Raw genomic sequence first — 16,343 nt, forward strand, 5'->3', positions numbered from 1 at the left:
CCTTGAATGTCATTTTGGGGGGAAGAAAGGCTAACAGAACACAGAGCGTGTTCTTTAATGGAAGCCTCTCCAACATAATCGAGGTAGAATCAGGAATTCCCCAGGGCAGCTGTCAAGGCCCCTTACTGGTAGAATCAGGCATTCACCAGGGCAGCTGTCTAGGCCCCTTACTGGTAGAATCAGGCATTTACCAGGGCAGCTGTCAAGGCCCCTTACTGGTAGAATCAGGAATTCCCCAGGGCAGCTGTCTAGGCCCCTTACTGGTAGAATCAGGCATTCACCAGGGCAGCTGTCAAGGCCCCTTACTGGTAGAATCAGGAATTCCCCAGGGCAGATGTCTAGGCCCCTTACTGGTAGAATCAGGCATTCACCAGGGCAGCTGTCTAGGCCCCTTACTGGTAGAATCAGGCATTTACCAGGGCAGCTGTCAAGGCCCCTTACTGGTAGAATCAGGAATTCCCCAGGGCAGCTGTCTAGGCCCCTTACTGGTAGAATCAGGCATTCACCAGGGCAGCTGTCAAGGCCCCTTACTGGTAGAATCAGGAATTCCCCAGGGCAGCTGTCTAGGCCTCTTACTGGTACAATCAGGCATACACCAGGGCAGCTGTCAAGGCCCCTTACTGGTAGAATCAGGAATTCCCCAGGGCAGCTGTTTAGGCCCCTTACTTTTTTCAATCTTTCCTAACGACATACCACTAGCTTTTGAGTGAAGCCAGTGAGTCTATGTATGCGGATGACTCAACACTATACACGTCAGCTACTACATCGACTGAAATGACTGCAACACTTAACAAAGAGCTGCAGTTAGTTTCAGAATGGAAAGGCAAGAAATGTTAGTCCTAAATCATTTAAGAACAACTAAAAGCATTGTATTTGGGGCAAATCATTCATGAAACCCTAAAGCTCAACTAAATCTTGTAATAAATAATGTGGAAATTGAGCAAATTGAGGTGATTAAACTACTCTTACACTAGCTGTGTGTGTGTGTGTCTGTGTGTGTGTCTCTTACACCAGCTGTGTGTGTGTGCTGGCCTGCTCCGTGACAAACTGGTAGCTCCACTTCATGGTGTGTGTGTCGTGGGACGAGAAGGTGAGGTAACGCAGCGTCTCCATGGCAACTGACAGGTGAGGGGCGTGTCTCAGAGAGTCCTGGCTGTACAGGTACACCCCCACCACAGGTGACCCATAGTTTTGCATCCACAGGACGTCACCTGGGATAGAGGAGAGGAGGGTTAGCAACAGAGAGAAAGGAGAGGAGGGTTAGAGACAGAGAGAGGAGGGTTGGAGACAGAGAGAGAGGGGAGAGGAGGGTTAGAGACAGAGAGAGAGGGGAGAGGAGGGTTAGAGACAGAGAGAGAGGAGAGGAGGGTTAGAGACAGAGAGAGAGGAGAGGAGGGTTAGAGACAGAGAGAGAGGAGAGGAGGGTTAGAGACAGAGAGCGAGGAGAGGAGGGTTAGAGACAGAGAGAGAGGAGAGGAGGGTTAGAGACAGAGAGAGAAAGGAGAGGAGGGTTAGAGACAGAGAGAAGAGAGGAGGGTTAGAGACAGAGAGAGGGGAGAGGAGGGTTAGAGGCAGAGAAATGAGAGGAGGGTTAGAGACAGAGAGAGGGGAGAGGAGGGTTAGAGACAGAGAGAGAGGAGAGGAGGGTTAGAGACAGAGAGAGAGTAGAGGAGGGTTAGAGACAGAGAGAGAGAGAGAGGAGGGTTAGAGACAGAAAGAGAGGAGAGGAGGGTTAGAGACAGAGAGAGAGGAGGGTTAGAGACAGAGAGAGAGGAGAGGAGGGTTAGAGAGAGAGAGAGAGAGAGAGAGAGAGGGGGAGGAGGGTTAGAGACAGAGAGAGAGGAGAGGAGGGTTAGAGACAGAGAGAGGAGAGGAGGGTTAGAGAGAGAGAGGGGAGAGGAGGGTTAGAGGCAGAGAAATGAGAGGAGGGTTAGAGAGAGAGAGGGGAGAGGAGGGTTAGAGACAGAGAGAGAGGAGAGGAGGGTTAGAGACAGAGAGAGAGGAGGGTTAGAGACAGAGAGAGAGGAGAGGAGGGTTAGAGACAGAGAGAGAGAGAGAGGGAGAAGGGTTAGAGAGAGAGAGAGGAGAGGAGGGTTAGAGACAGAGAGAGGAGAGGAGGGTTAGAGACAGAGAGAGGAGAGGAGGGTTAGAGACAGAGAGAGGAGAGGAGGGTTAGAGACAGAGAGAGGAGAGAAGGGTTAGAGACAGACAGAGAGGAGAGGAGGGTTAGAGACAGAGAGAGAGGAGAGGAGGGTTAGAGACAGAGAGAGAGGAGAGGAGGGTTAGAGACAGAGAGAAGAGAGGAGGGTTAGAGACAGAGAGAGGGGAGAGGAGGGTTAGAGGCAGAGAAATGAGAGGAGGGTTAGAGACAGAGAGAGGGGAGAGGAGGGTTAGAGACAGAGAGAGAGGAGAGGAGGGTTAGAGACAGAGAGAGAGTAGAGGAGGGTTAGAGACAGAGAGAGAGAGAGGAGGGTTAGAGACAGAGAGAGAGGAGAGGAGGGTTAGAGAGAGAGAGAGAGAGAGAGAGAGAGAGAGAGAGAGAGAGAGAGGGGGAGGAGGGTTAGAGACAGAGAGAGAGGAGAGGAGGGTTAGAGACAGAGAGAGGAGAGGAGGGTTAGAGACAGAGAGAGAGGGGAGAGGAGGGTTAGAGGCAGAGAAATGAGAGGAGGGTTAGAGACAGAGAGAGGGGAGAGGAGGGTTAGAGACAGAGAGAGAGGAGAGGAGGGTTAGAGACAGAGAGAGAGGAGGGTTAGAGACAGAGAGAGAGGAGAGGAGGGTTAGAGACAGAGAGAGAGAGAGAGGGAGAAGGGTTAGAGAGAGAGAGAGAGAGAGAGGAGAGGAGGGTTAGAGACAGAGAGAGGAGAGGAGGGTTAGAGACAGAGAGAGGAGAGGAGGGTTAGAGACAGAGAGAGGGGAGAGGAGGGTTAGAGACAGAGAGAGAGGAGGGTTCGAGACAGAGAGAGAGTAGAGGAGGGTTAGAGACAGAGAGAGAGAGAGAGAGAGAGAGGAGGGTTAGAGACAGAGAGAGAGGAGGGTTAGAGACAGAGAGAGAGGAGAGGAGGGTTAGAGAGAGAGAGAGAGAGAGAGGGGGAGGAGGGTTAGAGACAGAGAGAGAGGAGAGGAGGGTTAGAGAGAGAGAGAGAGAGAGAGAGGGAGGAGGGTTAGAGACAGAGAGAGAGGAGAGGCGGGTTAGAGACAGAGAGAGAGGGAGGAGGGTTAGAGACAGAGAGAGAGGAGAGGAGGGTTAGAGACAGAGAGAGAGGAGAGGAGGGTTAGAGACAGAGAGAGAGGAGAGGAGGGTTAGAGACAGAGAGAGAGGAGAGGAAAAGAGGGGATATAATACATTATAACCTAATAACATATAAAAAAAATAGTCAGGTGTTTATTGTAACAGGTGTTTATTGTAACAGGCCTGTCAGGTGTTTATTGTAACAGGCCTGTCAGGTGTTTATTGTAACAGGTGTTTATTGTAACAGGCCTGTCAGGTGTTTATTGTAACAGGCCTGTCAGGTGTTTATTGTAGCAGGTGTTTATTGTAACAGGTGTTTATTGTAACAGGCCTGTCAGGTGTTTATTGTAACAGGTGTTTATTGTAACAGGCCTGTCAGGTGTTTATTGTAGCAGGTGTTTATTGTAACAGGTGTTTATTGTAACAGGCCTGTCAGGTGTTTATTGTAACAGGCCTGTCAGGTGTTTATTGTAACAGGTGTTTATTGTAACAGGCATGTCAGGTGTTTATTGTAACAGGAGTTTATTGTAACAGGTGTTTATTGTAACAGGTGTTTATTGTAACAGGTGTTTATTGTAACAGGTGTTTATTGTAACAGGCCTGTCAGGTGTTTATTGTAACAGGTGTTTATTGTAACAGGTGTTTATTGTAACAGGTGTTTATTGTAGCAGGTGTTTATTGTAACAGGCCTGTCAGGTGTTTATTGTAGCAGGCCTGTCAGGTGTTTATTGTAACAGGTGTTTATTGTAACAGGCCTGTCAGGTGTTTATTGTAGCAGGCCTGTCAGGTGTTTATTGTAACAGGTGTTTATTGTAACAGGCCTGTCAGGTGTTTATTGTAACAGGCCTGTCAGGTGTTTATTGTAACAGGCCTGTCAGGTGTTTATTGTAACAGGCCTGTCAGGTGTTTATTGTAACAGGCCTGTCAGGTGTTTATTGTAACAGGTGTTTATTGTAACAGGTGTTTATTGTAGCAGGTGTTTATTGTAAAAGACCTGTCAGGTGTTTATTGTAACAGGTGTTTATTGTAACAGGCCTGTCAGGTGTTTATTGTAGCAGGTGTTTATTGTAACAGGTGTTTATTGTAACAGGTGTTTATTGTAACAGGTGTTTATTGTAGCAGGCCTGTCAGGTGTTTATTGTAACAGGTGTTTATTGTAACAGGCCTGTCAGGTGTTTATTGTAACAGGCCTGTCAGGTGTTTATTGTAGCAGGTGTTTATTGTAACAGGTGTTTATTGTAACAGGCCTGTCAGGTGTTTATTGTAGCAGGTGTTTATTGTAACAGGTGTTTATTGTAGCAGGTGTTTATTGTAACAGACCTGTCAGGTGTTTATTGTAACAGGTGTTTATTGTAACAGGTGTTTATTGTAGCAGGTGTTTATTGTAACAGGCCTGTCAGGTGTTTATTGTAACAGGTGTTTATTGTAACAGGCCTGTTAGGTGTTTATTGTAACAGGTGTTTATTGTAACGTGTTTATTGTAGCAGGTGTTTATTGTAGCAGGTGTTTATTGTAACAGGTGTTTATTGTAACAGGCCTGTCAGGTGTTTATTGTAGCAGGTGTTTATTGTAACAGGCCTGTCAGGTGTTTATTGTAACAGGTGTTTATTGTAACAGGTGTTTATTGTAACAGGCCTGTCAGGTGTTTATTGTAGCAGGTGTTTATTGTAACAGGTGTTTATTGTAACAGGCCTGTCAGGTGTTTATTGTAGCAGGTGTTTATTGTAACAGGTGTTTATTGTAACAGGCCTGTCAGGTGTTTATTGTAACAGGCCTGTCAGGTGTTTATTGTAACAGGCCTGTCAGGTGTTTATTGTAACAGGCCTGTCAGGTGTTTATTGTAACAGGCCTGTCAGGTGTTTATTGTAACAGGTGTTTATTGTAGCAGGTGTTTATTGTAGCAGGTGTTTATTGTAACAGGCCTGTCAGGTGTTTATTGAAACAGGCCTGTCAGGTGTTTATTGTAACAGGTGTTTATTGTAGCAGGTGTTTATTGTAGCAGGTGTTTATTGTAACAGGCCTGTCAGGTGTTTATTGTAACAGGCCTGTCAGGTGTTTATTGTAACAGGCCTGTCAGGTGTTTAATGTAACAGGTGTTTATTGTAACAGGTGTTTATTGTAGCAGGTCTGTCAGGTGTTTATTGTAACAGGTGTTTATTGGGAAACACAGTAATTACCTGACAGTAAAACGTACCTGACTCTCTGTCTACGGTCACCACCAACCCATCACCACTGGAGACGAGATGGGCCATCTCTGGAGAAACAACTGCATTATCATACTGTGCAGAACTAGATAAGTACATCATAGTATAATGGTGTATCTAATGTAGTACATTATAGTATAATGGTGTATCTACTGTAGTACATTATAGTATAATGGTGTATCTACTGTAGTACATTATAGTATAATGGTGTATCTACTGTAGTACATTATAGTATAATGGTGTATCTACTTTAGTACATTATAGTATAATGGTGTATCTAATGTAGTACATCATAGTATAATGGTGTATCTACTGTAGTACAACATAGTATAATTGTGTATGTACTGTAGTACATTATAGTATAATTGTGTACCTACTGTACTACATTATATTATCATTGTGTACGTACTGTAGTACATTGTAGTATCATTGTGTACGTACTGTAGTACATCATATCATTGTGTACCTACTGTAGTACATCATATCATTGTGTACCTACTGTAGTACATCATATCATTGTGTACCTACTGTAGTACATTATATTATCATTGTGTACCTACTGTAGTACAACATAGTATAATTGTGTATCTAATGTAGTACAACATAGTATAATTGTGTATCTACTGTAGTACATTATATAATCATTGTGTACCTACTGTAGTACATTATATTATCATTGTGTACCTACTGTAGTACATTATATTATCATTGTGTACCTACTGTAGTCGTGTTTCTCATCGTACGGCGGGGCAGAGTAGTCGTTGTATGTTGCGTTCCACCTCAGCTCCTGTGTCTTCGTATCATACATCGTTATCATGTACTCTGGAATAGAAAAGAGTAGAGTACCGTAAAGTAGAGTAGAACAAAGGACAGTAGAGTAGAGTAGAACTGAGTAGAGCAGAACAGAGTTGAGTAGAGTAGAACTAAATAGAGTAGAACTGAGCAGAGTAGAACTGAGTAGAGTAGAACTGAGTAGAGTAGAACTGAGTAGAGTAGAACTGAGCAGAGTAGAACTGAGTAGAGTAGAACTGAGTAGAGTGGAACTGAGTAGAGTGGAACTGAGCAGAGTGGAGTAGAACTGAGTAGAGTAGAACAGAGTAGAGTGGAACTGAGTAGAGTAGAACTGAGTAGAGTAGAGCTGAGTAGAGTAGAACAGAGTAGAGCTGAGTAGAGTAGAACTGAGTAGAGTAGAACTGAGTAGAGTAGGGTACAGTAGAACTAGTAGAACTGAGTAGAGTAGAACTGAGTAGAGCAGAACTGAGTAGAGTAGAACTGAGTAGAGTAGAACAGAGTAGAGTAGGGTGCAGTAGAACAGAGTAGAGTAGAACAGAGTAGAGTAAAACAGAGTAGAACAGAGTAGAGAAGAACAGAGTAGAGAAGAACAGAGTAGAGAAGAACAGAGTAGAGAAGAACAGAGTAGAATTCAGTAGAGTAGAACCGAGTAGAACTGAGTAGAGTAGAATTGAGTAGAACTGAGTAGAGTAGAACACAGAAGAGAAGAACAAAGTAGAACTGAGTAGAGTAGAACTGAGTAGAGTAGAACTGAGTAGAGTAGAACTGAGTAGTATTGCCTAGTTCCCTGTCTGTCCTATGGTGTGTTGTAGTTAGAATACAGTAGTATTGCCTAGTTACCTGTCTGTCCTATGGTGTGTTGTAGTTAGAATAGAGTAGTATTGACCTGTCTGTCCTATGGTGTGTTGTAGTCAGAACAGAGTAGAATTTACTAGTTCCCTGTCTGTCCTATGGTGTGTTGGGACTGATGGGAGTCAGAATACAGTAGTATTAACTAGGTACCTGTTCTTCCTATGTATAGCAGTGGTGCATTGGGGCAAATGGAGTCAGATGATGATGTGGAGAGGCTGGTCTGTTTCTCTCCTGTCTGGGGGTCCACCACGAACCATACATCCTGCTTCTTACCTAAACAGGTACACACACACACACACACACACACACACACACACACACACACACACACACAAACACACACACGTTAACAATGATGTCCTGACAACACATTACTGATGTCCTGACAGCACATTACTGATGTCCTGACAACACATTACTGATGCCCTGACAACACATTACTGATGTCCTGACAACACATTACTGATGTCCTGACAACACATTACTGATGTCCTGACAACAAGGTACTGATGTCCTGACAACAAGGTACTGATGTCCAGACAGCCTCAACACATTACTGATGTCCTGACAACAAGGTACTGATGTCCTGACAACACATTACTGATGACTTGACAACACATTACTGATGTCCTGACAACAAGGTACTGATGTCCTGACAACACATTACTGATGTCCTGACAACAAGGTACTGATGTCCTGAAAACACATTACTGATGTCCTGACAACTAATTACTGATGTCCTGACAACTAATTACTGATGTCCTGACAACACATTACTGATGTCCTGACAACACATTACTGATGTCCTGACAACACATTACTGATGTCCTGACAACAAGGTACTGATGTCCTGACAACTAATTACTGATGTCCTGACAACACATTACTGATGTCCTGACAACACATTACTGATGTCCTGACAACAAGGTACTGATGTCCTGACAACACATTACTGATGTCCTGACAACAAGGTACTGATGTCCTGACAACAAGGTACTGATGTCCTGACAACACATTACTGATGTCCTGACAGCCTCAACACATTACTGATGTCCTGACAACAAGGTACTGATGTCCTGACAACAAGGTACTGATGTCCCGACAACAAGGTACTGATGTCCTGGCAACACATTACTGATGTCATGACAACAAGGTACTGATGTCCTGACAACACATTACTGATGTCCTGACAACACATTACTGATGTCCTGACAACAAGGTACTGATGTCCTGACAACACATTACTGATGTCCTGACAACTAATTACTGATGTCCTGACAACACATTACTGATGTCCTGACAACACATTACTGATGTCCTGACAGCCTCAACACATTACTGATGTCCTGACAACACATTACTGATGTCCTGACAACACATTACTGATGTCCTGACAACACATTACTGATGTCCTGACAACTAATTACTGATGTCCTGACAGCCTCAACACATTACTGATGTCCTGACAACAAGGTACTGATGTCCTGACAACACATTACTGATGACCTGACAACACATTACTGATGTCCTGACAACAAGGTACTGATGTCCTGACAACACATTACTGATGTCCTGACAACAAGGTACTGATGTCCTGACAACACATTACTGATGACTTGACAACACATTACTGATGTCCTGACAACAAGGTACTGATGTCCTGACAACACATTACTGATGTCCTGACAACAAGGTACTGATGTCCTGAAAACACATTACTGATGTCCTGACAACTAATTACTGATGTCCTGACAACTAATTACTGATGTCCTGACAACACATTACTGATGTCCTGACAACACATTACTGATGTCCTGACAACACATTACTGATGTCCTGACAACAAGGTACTGATGTCCTGACAACTAATTACTGATGTCCTGACAACACATTACTGATGTCCTGACAACACATTACTGATGTCCTGACAACAAGGTACTGATGTCCTGACAACACATTACTGATGTCCTGACAACAAGGTACTGATGTCCTGACAACACATTACTGATGTCCTGACAGCCTCAACACATTACTGATGTCCTGACAACAAGGTACTGATGTCCCGACAACAAGGTACTGATGTCCCGACAACAAGGTACTGATGTCCTGGCAACACATTACTGATGTCATGACAACAAGGTACTGATGTCCTGACAACACATTACTGATGTCCTGACAACACATTACTGATGTCCTGACAACAAGGTACTGATGTCCTGACAACACATTACTGATGTCCTGACAACTAATTACTGATGTCCTGACAACACATTACTGATGTCCTGACAACACATTACTGATGTCCTGACAGCCTCAACACATTACTGATGTCCTGACAACACATTACTGATGTCCTGACAACACATTACTGATGTCCTGACAACACATTACTGATGTCCTGACAACTAATTACTGATGTCCTGACAACAAGGTACTGATGTCCTGACAGCCTCAACACATTACTGATGTCCTGACAACAAGGTACTGATGTCCTGACAACACATTACTGATGACCTGACAACACATTACTGATGTCCTGACAACAAGGTACTGATGTCCTGACAACACATTACTGATGTCCTGACAACAAGGTACTGATGTCCTGACAACACATTACTGATGTCCTGACAACTAATTACTGATGTCCTGACAACTAATTACTGATGTCCTGACAACACATTACTGATGTCCTGACAACACATTACTGATGTCCTGACAACAAGGTACTGATGTCCTGACAACTAATTACTGATGTCCTGACAACTAATTACTGATGTCCTGACAACACATTACTGATGTCCTGACAACACATTACTGATGTCCTGACAACAAGGTACTGATGTCCTGACAACACATTACTGATGTCCTGACAACAAGGTACTGATGTCCTGACAACACATTACTGATGTCCTGACAGCCTCAACACATTACTGATGTCCCGACAACAAGGTACTGATGTCCCGACAACAAGGTACTGATGTCCCGACAACAAGGTACTGATGTCCCGACAACAAGGTACTGATGTCCCGACAACAAGGTACTGATGTCCCGACAACAAGGTACTGATGGCCTGGCAACACATTACTGATGTCCTGACAACAAGGTACTGATGTCCTGACAACAAGGTACTGATGTCCTGACAACAAGGTACTGATGTCCTGACAACAAGGTACTGATGTCCTGACAACAAGGTACTGATGTCCTGACAACAAGGTACTGATGTCCTGACAACACATTACTGATGTCCCGACAACAAGGTACTGATGTCCTGACAACAAGGTACTGATGTCCTGACAACAAGGTACTGATGTCCTGACAACAAGGTACTGATGTTTCTCACCAGTGTAAAGGACTCCATCAGAGCTCCTACAGGGAGCAGACTGGACCAGCTCTGGGATGGTGAAGGGCAGTTTCTGGAGACATATAGACAATACTATATTATACAGTATACTATTATTATATTTATTAAAATACTATATTATACAGTATATTATTATTATATATGTATTAAAATACTATATTATACAGTATACTATTATGATATATATTAAAATACTATATTAAACAGTATATTATTATTATATATGTATTAAAATACTATATTATACAGCATACTATTATTATATATATATATTAACATACTATATTATACAGTATACTATACTATTATTATATATATTAAATGCTCTCTGTCCGTCTCTCTCTCGCTCGCTCTCTGTCCGTCTCCATCTCTCTCTCTCTGTCCGTCCGTCCGTCCGTCCGTCTCTCTCTCTCTGTCCGTCTCTCTGTCTCTCTGTCCGTCTCTCTCTCTGTCCGTCCGTCCGTCCGTCCGTCTCTCTCTCTGTCCGTCTCTCTGTCTCTCTGTCCGTCTCTCTCTCTCTCTCTCTCTGTCCGTCTCTCTCTCTCTCTCTCTGTCCGTCTCTCTCTCTCTCTCTGTCCGTCTCTCTCTCTCTCTCTGTCCGTCTCTCTGTCCGTCTCTCTCTCTCTGTCCGTCTCTCTGTCCGTCTCTCTCTCTGTCCGTCTCTCTGTCCGTCTCTCTCTCTCTCTGTCCGTCTCTCTGTCCGTCTCTCTCTCTCTCTGTCCGTCTCTCTCTCTCTCTGTCCGTCTCTCTGTCCGTCTCTCTCTCTCTCTGTCCGTCTCTCTCTCTCTCTCTCTCTCTCTCTCTCTCTCTGTCTCTCTCTCTCTCTGTCTCTGTCCCTCTCTCTGTCCCTCTCTCTCTCTCTCTGTCCGTCTCTCTCTCTCTCTCTGTCCGTCTCTCTCTCTCTCTCTGTCCGTCTCTCTGTCCGTATCTCTCTCTCTCTCTCTGTCCGTCTCTCTCTGTCCGTCTCTCTCTCTGTCCGTCTCTCTCTCTCTCTCTGTCCGTCTCTCTCTCTCTCTCTCTGTCCGTCTCTCTCTCTCTCTGTCCGTCTCTCTCTCTCTCTCTGTCCGTCTCTCTCTCTCTCTCTGTCCGTCTCTCTCTCTCTCTCTGTCCGTCTCTCTCTTACCATCAGTCCTTCCTTGTGTTTTCCTCCCAGGACGTAGAGACTGCCATCGTTGGGGTCAGGGAGAAACCCTGGCCTAAAAACACACACAAAGTAGCAATGTTTATCATGTGTGTGAGTGTGTGTGTGTGTGTGTGTGTGTGTGTGTGTGTGTGTGTGTGTGTGTGTGTGTGTGTGTGTGTGTGTGTGTGTGTGTGTGTGTGTGTGTGTGTGTGTGTGTGAGTGTGTGTGTGTGTGTGTGTATAGCAGAGTCACTCACTCAGTAAGGTAGACAGGCACCTGGATGATGGGATCTGGAAAAGATTTAAGAAATATGGAATGTTCAGAATGAACAATATGTTAATTAGTACAAACATTAAGAACACCTTCCTAATAGTTGTATATATTATTATACTATACATATTATTATACTATACTATATATTATTATACTGTATATATTATTATAGTATACTATATATTATTATACTATATATTATTATACTATATATTAGTATACTATGTATTATTATACTATATTGTTGGTATATATTATTATACTATACTATACATATTATACTATACTGTAGGTATATATTATTATACTATATATTATTATACTATACTGTAGGTGTATATTATTATACTATATATTGTTATACTATACTGTATATTATTATACTATATATTATTATAATATACATATTATTATACTATATATTATTATACTATACTGTAGGTATATATTATTATACTATATATTGTTATACTATACTGTATATTATTATACTATATATTATTATACTATACATATTATTATACTATATATTATTATACTATACTGTATATTATTATACTATATATTATTATACTATACTGTAGGTATATACACTGCTCAAACAAATTAAGGGAACACTTAAACAACATAATGTAACTCCAAGTCAATCACATTTCTGTGAAATCAAACTGTCCACTTAGGAAGCAACACTGATTGACAATACCTTTCACATGCTGTTGTGCAAATGGAATAGACAACAGGTGGAAATTATAGACATTTAGCAAGACACCCCCAATAAAGGAGTGGTTCTGCAGATGGTAACCACAGACCACTTCTCAGTTCCTTTGCTTCCTGGCTGATGTTTTGGTCACTTTTGAATGCTGGCGGTGCTTTCACTCTAGTGGTAGCATGAGACGGAGTCTACAACCCACACAAGTGGCTCAGGTAGTGCAGCTCATCCAGGACGGCACATCAATGCGAGCTGTGGCAAGAAGGTTTGCTGTGTCTGTCAGCGTAGTGTCCAGAGCATGGAGGCGCTACCAGGAGACAGGCAAGTACATCAGGAAACGTGGAGGAGGCCGTAGGAGGGCAACAACCCAGCAGCAGGACCGCTACCTCTGTCTTTGTGCAAGGAGGAGCAGGAGGAGCACTGCCAGAGCCCAGCAAAATGACCTCCAGCAGGCCACAAATGTGCATGTGTCTGCTCAAACGGTCAGAAACAGACTCCATGAGGGTGGTATGAGGGCCCGATGTCCACAGGTGGGGGTTGTGCCTACAGCCCAACACCGTGCAGGACGTTTGGCATTTGCTAGAGAACACCAAGATTGGCAAAATCGCCACTGGCGCCCTGTGCTCTTCACAGATGAAAGCAGGTTCACATTGAGCACATGTGACAGACGTGACAGTCTAGAGACGCCGTGGAGAACGTTCTGCTGCCTGCAACATCCTCCAGCATGACCGGTTTGGCGGTGGGTCAGTCATGGTGTGGGGTGGCATTTCTTTGGGGGGCCGCACAGCCCTCCATGTGCTCGCCAGAGGTAGCCTGACTGCCATTAGGTACCGAGATGAGATCCTCAGACCCCTTGTGAGACCATATGCTGGTGCGGTTGGCCCTGGGTTCCTCCTAATGCAAGACAATACTAGACCTCATGTGGCTGGAGTGTGTCAGCTGTTCCTGCAAGAGGAAGGCATTGATGCTATGGACTGGCCCGCCCGTTCCCCAGACCTGAATCCAATTGAGCACATCTGGGACATCATGTCTCGCTCCATCCACCAACGCTACGTTGCACCACAGACTGTCCATGAGTTGGCGGATGCTTTAGTCCAGGTCTGGGAGGAGATCCCTCAGGAGACCACCCGCCACCTCATCAGGAGCATGCCCAGGCATTGTAGGGAGGTCATACAGGCACGTGGAGGCCACACACACTACTGAGCCTCATTTTGACTTGTTTTAAGGACATTACATCAAAGTTGGATCAGCCTGTAGTGTGGTTTTCCACTTTAATTTTGAGTGTGACTCCAAATCCAGACTTCCATGGGTTGATAAATTTGATTTCCATTGATAATTTCTGTGTGATTTTGTTGTCAGCACATTCAACTATGTAAAGAAAAAAGTATTTAATAAGAATATTTCATTCATTCAGATCTAGGATGTGTTGTTTTAGTGTTCCCTTTATTTTGTTGAGCAGTGTATATATACTATAAATTATATTATATGTATAAATTATTATACTACACTATATATTATTATACTATATATTATTATACTATACTGTATGTATAAATTATTATACTACACTATATATTATTATACTATATATTATTATACTATACTGTATGTATAAATTATTATACTACACTATATATTATTATACTATATATTATTATACTATACTGTATGTATAAATTATTATACTACACTATATATTATTATACTATATATTATTATACTATACTGTATGTATAAATTATTATACTACACTATATATTATTATACTATATATTATTATACTATACTGTATGTATAAATTATTATACTACACTATATATTATTATACTATATATTATTATACTATACTGTATGTATAAATTATTATACTACACTATATATTATTATACTATACTGTATGTATAAATTATTATACTACACTATATATTATTATACTATATATTATTATACTATACTGTAGGTATAAATTATTATACTATACTATATATTATTATACTATATATTATTATACTATACTGTAGGTATATATTATACAATATATTGTTATACTATATATTATACTGTATGTATAAATTATTATACTATACTATATATTATTATACTATATATTATTATACTATACTGTAGGTATATATTATACAATATATTGTTATACTATATATTATACTGTATGTATAAATTATTATACTATACTATATATTATTATACTATATATTATTATACTATACTGTAGGTATATATTATACAATATATTGTTATACTATATATTATACTGTATGTATAAATTATTATACTATACTATATATTATTATACTATATATTATTATACTATATATTATTATACTATTCTGTAGGTATATATTATTATACTGTATATATTATTACACTATATATATTATTATTATACTATACTGTAGGTATATATTATTATACTATATATTATTATACTATACTGTATATTATTATACTATGTATTATTATACTATATTGTTGGTATATATTATTATACTATACTATACATATTATACTATACTGTAGGTATATATTATTATACTATATATTATTATACTATACTGTAGGTGTATATTATTATACTATATATTATTAAACTAATCTGCAGGTATATATTATTATACTATATATTATTATACTATATATTATTATACTATACATATTATTATACTATATATTATTATAATATACATAGTATAATAATATACAGTATAGTATAATAGTATGTATTATTATACTATACTGTAGGTATATATTATTATACTATACTATACATATTATACTATATATTGTTATACTATATATTATTATACTATACTGTAGGTATATATTATTATACTATATATTATTATACTATACTGTAGGTATAAATTTGTATATTATACTATATATTATTATACTATACTGTAGGTATATATTATACTATATATTATTACACTACCTATTATACTATACTATATATTATTATACTATATATTATTATACTATACTGTAGGTATATATTATTACACTACATATTATACTATATTATATATTATTATACTATATATTATTATACTATACTGTAGGTATATATTATTACACTACATATTATACTATACTATATATTATTATACTATATATTATTATACTGTATATATTATTATAGTATACTATATATTATTATACTATATATTATTATACTATACTGTAGGTATATATTATTATGCTATATATTATTATACTATACTGTAGGTATAAATTAGTATATTATACTATATATTATTATACTATACTGTAGGTATATATTATTATACTGTATATATTATTATATTATACTGTAGGTATAAATTAGTATATTATACTATATATTATTATACTATACTGTAGGTATATATTATACTATATATTATTACACTACATATATTATTATACTATATATTAATATACTATACTGTAGGTATATATTATTACACTACATATTATACTATACTATATATTATTTTCCTATATATTATTATACTATACTGTAGGTATATATTATTTCACTACATATTATACTATACTATATATTATTATACTATATATTATTACACTACATATATTATTATACTATATATTAATATACTATACTGTAGGTATATATTATTACACTACATATTATACTATACTATATATTATTTTCCTATATATTATTATACTATACTGTAGGTATATATTATTTCACTACATATTATACTATACTATATATTATTATACTATATATTATTATACTATATATTATATATACTATACTGTAGGTATATATT

The 16,343-nt window shown here is 39.5% G+C and overlaps 1 protein-coding gene across 5 annotated transcripts in view; it reads right to left on the reverse strand.

The window, feature by feature from the left end:
* LOC110513953 (serine/threonine-protein kinase/endoribonuclease IRE1) overlaps positions 1-16,343 on the reverse strand; it is a 60,615-nt gene that overhangs the window by 40,058 nt on the left and 4,214 nt on the right. For 4 of the 5 annotated variants that reach the window (XM_036939805.1, XM_036939806.1, XM_036939804.1 and 1 more), the window contains 7 exons: positions 11,818-11,851; positions 11,562-11,634; positions 10,418-10,490; positions 7,228-7,350; positions 6,154-6,255; positions 5,424-5,483; positions 1,010-1,211 (listed from right to left, as the gene is read on the reverse strand). In XM_036939805.1, coding sequence (XP_036795700.1) covers positions 1,010-1,211; positions 5,424-5,483; positions 6,154-6,255; positions 7,228-7,350; positions 10,418-10,490; positions 11,562-11,634; positions 11,818-11,851 — 667 coding nt within the window. Of the gene's footprint in view, positions 1-1,009; positions 1,212-5,423; positions 5,484-6,149; positions 6,256-7,227; positions 7,351-10,417; positions 10,491-11,561; positions 11,641-11,817; positions 11,852-16,343 lie in introns of those variants that run through there. The other variant, XM_036939808.1, reaches the window with a different exon arrangement.

This window comes from Oncorhynchus mykiss, chromosome 13 (assembly GCF_013265735.2).
Source record: "Oncorhynchus mykiss isolate Arlee chromosome 13, USDA_OmykA_1.1, whole genome shotgun sequence".
NCBI classification, from domain to species: domain Eukaryota; kingdom Metazoa; phylum Chordata; class Actinopteri; order Salmoniformes; family Salmonidae; genus Oncorhynchus; species Oncorhynchus mykiss.